This window comes from Oculina patagonica, chromosome 7 (genome assembly GCF_052425735.1).
Source record: "Oculina patagonica isolate OP01 chromosome 7, crgOcupat, whole genome shotgun sequence".
Taxonomy (NCBI): domain Eukaryota; kingdom Metazoa; phylum Cnidaria; class Anthozoa; order Scleractinia; family Oculinidae; genus Oculina; species Oculina patagonica.
In genome coordinates this window covers 27,135,506-27,142,044 of record NC_135764.1, presented here as the reverse complement: position 1 = coordinate 27,142,044, position 6,539 = coordinate 27,135,506, and the positions used below count along the sequence as shown (strand labels likewise).

The window sequence follows — 6,539 nt, the reverse complement described above, 5'->3', positions numbered from 1 at the left end:
CGAAGCTTTTATTTGCTCACTTTAACCAGTTGATCAGGTTGCTTTTAGCTCAAGACGAACACTAAGGTGGACATTCTTCAAGGTAGCGTAAAAGGGCATTCATTTTAGATTTGCTTTTTTCTCGGTAGAATAGAGTTACTAGCTGAACCGTTTTATCACTTGTCCGCATTCTGACTGTTTGTTTCTGTGATTTGGCCAATGACGTATCTTTGAAAGAATCAGACTTTAAAACGCTCTTGAACTTATAAATATGACACGGCATATAAATTCAACGTTTTGATGAGATTTGTAAAAAATATATATGTATATATCCATATGGTGGTTGTATGCACCAGTATAGAAAATCGCGTGTACTCTTTCAAAAGTTCTCAATCTGTTTGTTTTTGGTTTATAATTATGTCCAGTTAACAAAATTCTATCTCATCGATCTTAATTTTGTTGTGACATATAAAATTTGGCTTTCAAATTTTTAAAATTTAAAAAAAATAGACCAGGCCGTTCACATGCTGCCGAAAAAACGGGAAAATGAGAGCTTTTCTTCTTGAAATAAAACCGAGAGTCTGCTTCAAATGTTTAAAAAAAATCACAACGGCTGTCGTCTTGTATTCTGTAATTTAGTTTTTCACTTTCTAGCCTCCATACGCTTTTGACATCGACTAGTCAGAATCTAGCAGGTTTGTTGAGTATGCTACAATTAACTTAATTACAAGAGAGCGCGTCCCCAAGATTGAAATTCAACCGATCCAGGAGAAGAAAATCAGGACAGTTTCTTTTATTTTAAAGCAAATTATAAAGCGCAATAATTAGACGTGGCCGTTGACAGCTTAATTAAAGTAAAAACGTGTCAACTCCATGGAAATTTTGCATATACGAGTTGCGTATTAGAAAGCGAAAGAATGAACGCAGAGAAAGAGTGATTTCAGTGTTACATCGCAACGAGTGAATGAAAATCGCACAATTGAAACATTTTTCCACGGTGTAATTTATTTATATTGTGGGTACTAGGGTTCTTTTAATAGCATGACCAGAAAAAAAAGGGAAAGAAAGCAAAACAAGCAAAAAACGAACGCTGTTTAAGGAAATAAATATTTTACTTCTTAGAAAAATTAAAAAAATTAAACTAACCAATAAGAAAACAGCAATCAAATCTTCGCATGATTTTGATTGTCTTAGCAAAGGCTTATTTGGGAAATAATTTTGCTCTATGCTGCTGAGCTTTCTATTTGTTTGGATCTTTTGATTTAGGAGTTAAACCCTATCAAACTCCAACATCCTCTTTACCTGCGTTTTTAAAGACCTTATTTAAACTTTGTTGAAACTAAGAGTAACAGTAATATTTTGCTGTGGTTTGTTGTTCAGGGTGAAACTCAAGGCAATTAAAACTAGTTTGTTTGAATAGTTTTCATTCACAGGAAAGGTGGTGCAGCAGTACATGTGGAATGTTTGCGTGGTAATGGACAGAAAATTAGTTTGTCCCATAAAAATTATTTACCTGCTATTCCTAATAAGGAATGTGGATGTCTCAATCGCTTCAATTCTGCAAGGTGAGCGCATTTCCCATTAAGGTATAATATGCAATACAGTATTATCACAAGAGAAGCCATGACTGGCAGTGCAGCAATCAAGGGGATGATCAATGTGGTTTTAGACGAATTTTCTGTCAGGGTGAGAGGGATACTGACTCCTGGGGGTGGAGTACTATAATTTTTTTTTTTTTTTAGGGTTTTAATTTAATTAGAAAGGAAAAAAAAAAAAAAAAAAAAAAAAAAAAAAAATTCAAAAGCTTGAAAACCAGGCCCTTGATCGCTATTCATATCGTTATTTCAGCACATATATATTTAAGAGTAATCGACATGCATAAGAACGTCCAGATGTAACACGTAGGTTTCGCGCAAGGGGCCTAATGGGGTTATTGATTTATGTTCTTGGGAATGGCACTTTTCGCCCTTTTTTAAAAAAGGTTTTTAGGGCCTTTTAAAAAGGGGGAAAATTTAAAAAATAAAGGGGGAAAAAAAATACTCCGCTCTCGATGCTAAGAAAGCCTGAATAAGCTTCGACGGTACAAGTCACTTTGCCCCGATAAAGACTTTTGATAAACAAAAGGAAATGAAAAGAAAGTGTTGTAGCTAAAGCACCTCCCCGCTCAAACAAAAAAATACACCTCTGTGTATCTCTAACCACCCTCCCCCCCTTCCCTTCTTGCCGCGGGGCATTTTTTTTATTTATTTAATAAAAAAAAATAAATTTTTTTAAATTTTCTTAAAATTTTTTCTCCATTTTTAAAAATTTTTCCAAAAAAAAAATTCCCCCCCCCTCTTTCACCCACCCCGCAACACTCTGGGACGAGAATGACTAGGTAGAAATGGAGTTTGTCATGGCTGTCCTTCCCTTCTTTGCACGATTAGCTTGAGATTTACTCTCAAACTAATTCTTTTAGAATACTTAATAATCATCCTGGATTAAAGTCTACTTTCTTTAACGTTTAGATTGTGAACTTGCCTGTTCGTATGAAGAGTTTAACGGGACATGGTTCAGGTGGCAAAATACTCTAACATGCCAGAATGTAACATCACCCGGAGATATTGCCAAATGCTGGTCAAAGACAACTCAGTACTTGTAAGAATGCCCCACAAGTCGTATTTATTTGATATAGCGGAAAATACTGGAACCAGTATTGCGATCGGTGTAAGACATTTATGAAATGAAACGGTTTTTAAGCCGATCTGCCTTTTTTATAACCTAAATTTTCGGTGACTTTCAGTAGAAGTTCAGTGGTAGCGCGAGCGCCAACGAACTACTACTGAACTATGATGAAGGTGAACAGTAAAGACAACGAAAATTTAGGTTATAAAAAATAGATTGGCTTAAAAACCATTTCATTTCATAAATGACATTAATTTGTTTAATTCTAGTTAATCCTGTTTTAGTCTTAACCGACTGGACTGTGTGTCGTATTTTTTAACTATTTTTCTCTGTTTGATAATGTGCTGAACACTGTCACTCGTGTTTGTTACAATCATTACATGATAGGTGTGACTTCAAGCAAAAAGGAATTACATTTTTTCCAGATTTGTTTTTAAATAGTTATCTTTACTTGCAGTAGAGTGTTTTCAAGCAACCTATCACATTTACCTGATGGGATATTCTCTAAATTCTCAAATCTACAGGGGCTGTAAGTCTAATATGTTTTGCATTATCTTGGGGATGCCATTCATCAAACATCACTGCATTTTCCTGTTATATTAAATGCACCGGGGCTAATAGAAAATGGTGTTATTTTTTTCTATTACATCAAGGGCTTCGCTTCAGCGGCAGGCTTCTGCCAACGTTCCGTGTTTGAGCACCGTTTGCATTCGGTTTTGCATAGAAATTGTTGACCAGAAATATCTTCCATGCAAAAAGTTATTTTATTTTAATAACTTAATAACTTAAAAGATTTCTTCATTTGATGTGAAAACGTTCAAAATCCTTTAAAATCTTGGCATTTTTTAATTACATTAATTTTCAGTAGTTCGTTGTTCTTTTGATAAATAGCTCAGTAGCATTCTCTTACTTTGAAAAAGCTTATCATAGTGATTTGTTAACCTCGGAGGTACAATCATTTAAAATAACACCCCCGAGACCGTACAGGGGCTCTTATTATTAGATACTTTGAGAGCATTATGCCTTTAGTAGATAGCCTGTAGCATAATCTACAAGGTAAGTTTAAATATGTTATCTGCTATCTCCTTATTGCTGTCCTACCACCTTAAATTTTACTGTTTTCCCATTACAACATAGCGAAAAGCAAAGTTATTAAAGAAAAATGTCATTAAGACGAAGAAGTATTTGGTGTTTGGGTAAAGCTAAATGTAAAAACACTGTAAAAATGAAAATGTCAAGAATAGTGAAGAAACAACTGCCACATCGTTACATAACTGCGAGGAATGAAAACCTACCTTAAAGCTACCAAAAGTTTTAAGCGTCCTTTCTTAACGCTTTCCACCTTTGTACCTACGGCTCAGCTTCGCTTCAACGTTCGAATTCGCTGATGTACACCTTTTGATTTGCACATATTTATATAACAGGGCCGCGGGGGAAAAAAAAAAAAGGGGGAGGAAACAGAAAACCCGGGGGGAAAAAAAAAAAAAAACAACCCACAAAAACGCCGGGCGGGAACGAACCCGGGCCACATTGGTGGGAGGCGAGTACTCTCACCACTGCGCCATCCCCGACACCCATCCTCTGCTATTCATTGGAAATATTGCTTTCTAATTTCATGTTAAGCACTTCGAACAGGGTAGTTTCTCCCTGAATGAGTGTTCTTTCATAGCGTCATTCTTGAGTGAAGTATTCACTTCATTGTCATTGAAGGACGAAATTGGAAAGAACGTCCTACCATCTACAGGCTCTTTCTCGTCTCCAGGCTTTCTAAGCCCTTAAGCCTGTTCAGACCGATTCTTTGGGTCTTCTGGGACCAGAAGAGAGTTAGAAATGCAGAAGACCAATGACCATATGGTCAATAAATTAACACGGAGTTAATGTATCGTATTATTTTGTTCAATTTAACCTTGTGCACGTAAATGCATTGGTCCGTATTCATAAAGAACGAACCATGATGTAATAAAGCAATCTGGAAAAGTTATCGTTGTTATAATTTTTCTCATTTCATTGCACAATTTTATAGCACCTGGTTTTAAAATCTGGCATATTGTTCCAACCGGACACTGCACTGCAAAAGTTGCATTTAGGGTTGACTTTCACGATTAGCTTTGAAATAAGATCAAGTTTAATCTCAAAAGTTGTTAGTTGTTATCACAGTGTATGAATTTCCACAGATATTTGTCTTCAAACGCTATTACATCTCTATCTGACAGAGTGTTTGCCAATCTTAATAAAGTGGCGTATCTGTACGTAAAACGAAGCATGTCATACTGCAAAAGTTGAAAAATTTGCAAACTGGGATTTTACTTATGAAAAACCATTATGTAATAGATCAATCTCAAAATATTTCAGCTCCCGTCATTTCACTTCATGCATTGTCTTTTTCTTAGAAACTTGTCTTCAAACGCTATAACATCTTTGCCTGAAAACATATTTGCCAGTATGAAAGAAATGAGATTTCTGTGAGTTGAAGGACGCATAATAAGCACGATGTTATTGTACTGCAAAACTTTTAAAACCTTTTTTTACTCCTAGAAAACGTGTTATAAATTGGCAGTTTAATCAGAATCTTTGGTAAATATCATTTCATCCGTTTCACTGTGTATGTCATTCACAGATATCTGTCTTCAAACAATATTACATTTCTACCGGAAAGCCTGTTTGCCAATCTGAAAGAATTGCTAGATCTGTAAGTGAAACGAAGTACATTTCTACAAATCTCATATGGGTTTATCAGCTAAGAAGAATGAAACAAAATCAAACAAAATCTTATATTCAGTATTAATTATTATCACCTAACACTTGTCCTTGGGTAACTTCACAGAGATTTGTCTTCTAACGCTATTAAATCCCTACCTAAGAGAGTGTTTGCCAATCAAAAAGACATGGAATATCTGTAAGTAATAGTTCAGTGAACTAAACTGACTTTTTATTTTTCATTTCATGCATTGTGTAAATGAGTATCGTATAGTTCGTGAAAACCAAAAAGATGTAAGTATGTTACTGTAATTCAACTGAAGAGTCACCGTCTCTAACTATCGAGAACGCGCGACAGGACCAAAAATTCGAATTTCTTTTATTTCGTCAAGAAGACCCATTCGTGTCTTTACACAATGTCTTTACTTTTGCAGATATTTGTCTTCAAACGCTATTGCAGCTCTGCCTGACAGATTGTTTGTCAATCTAAGAAAACTGAGATATCTGTAAGTGAAACGATACACAGCGTACTGCAAAAGTTACAAAATTTTCAAACTGGGTTTTTATTCATGAAAAACATTGCAAAACTTGAGTATCAACCCTTAATGCAAAACACTTAGGGTTGATGCCAATGGTTAACTAAATAAGATGTAAACGTTTAATCTAAAAAGTTGTTAGTTATCATTATTAATCACAATGCTTGTATTTTGACAGATATTTGTCTTCAAACGCTATCACATTTCTACCTGACAGAGTGTTTGCAAGTCTTAAAAAGGTGACATATCTGTAAGTAAAACGAAGCACGCTGGACTGCAAAAACTGCAAACTGCATTTTTACTCATGAAAAACGTCACGTTATGAAATTGTTTAATCTCAAAATATTCAGCTCTGACCATTTCCCCTTATGCAATGTCTTTTTCATAGTAATTTGTCTTCAAACGCTATAACAACTCTTCCAGACAAAATATTTGCCAATATGAAAGGGTTAAGATATCTGTAAGTGAAACGAGGCATGTTGTACTGCAAAACTTTCAAGGATTGATACACATGAGACTTAACACAATTAATAGTTTAATCCACGCAGTCGTTAAAATCATTTCACTTTTTGCATTGTGTATGTCATTCACAGATATTTGTCTTCAAACAACATCACATTTCTATCGGATAGCCTGTTTGCAAATCTGAAAAAAATGGTGGAT

At 35.0% G+C, this 6,539-nt stretch overlaps 1 protein-coding gene across 1 annotated transcript in view; it reads left to right on the top strand.

Moving 5' to 3' along the window:
• Nucleotides 1–6,301: 6,301 nt before the first annotated feature.
• The window catches only part of LOC144660535 (uncharacterized), a 1,604-nt gene continuing 1,366 nt past the window's right edge, over nt 6,302–6,539 (top strand). Inside the window, exons 1-2 of the mRNA XM_078521199.1 lie at nt 6,302–6,336; nt 6,470–6,539. The exon at nt 6,470–6,539 is cut by the window's right edge and continues 2 nt beyond it. Coding sequence (XP_078377325.1) covers nt 6,317–6,336; nt 6,470–6,539 — 90 coding nt within the window. The 5' untranslated portion in view covers nt 6,302–6,316. The remainder of the gene's footprint in view (nt 6,337–6,469) is intronic.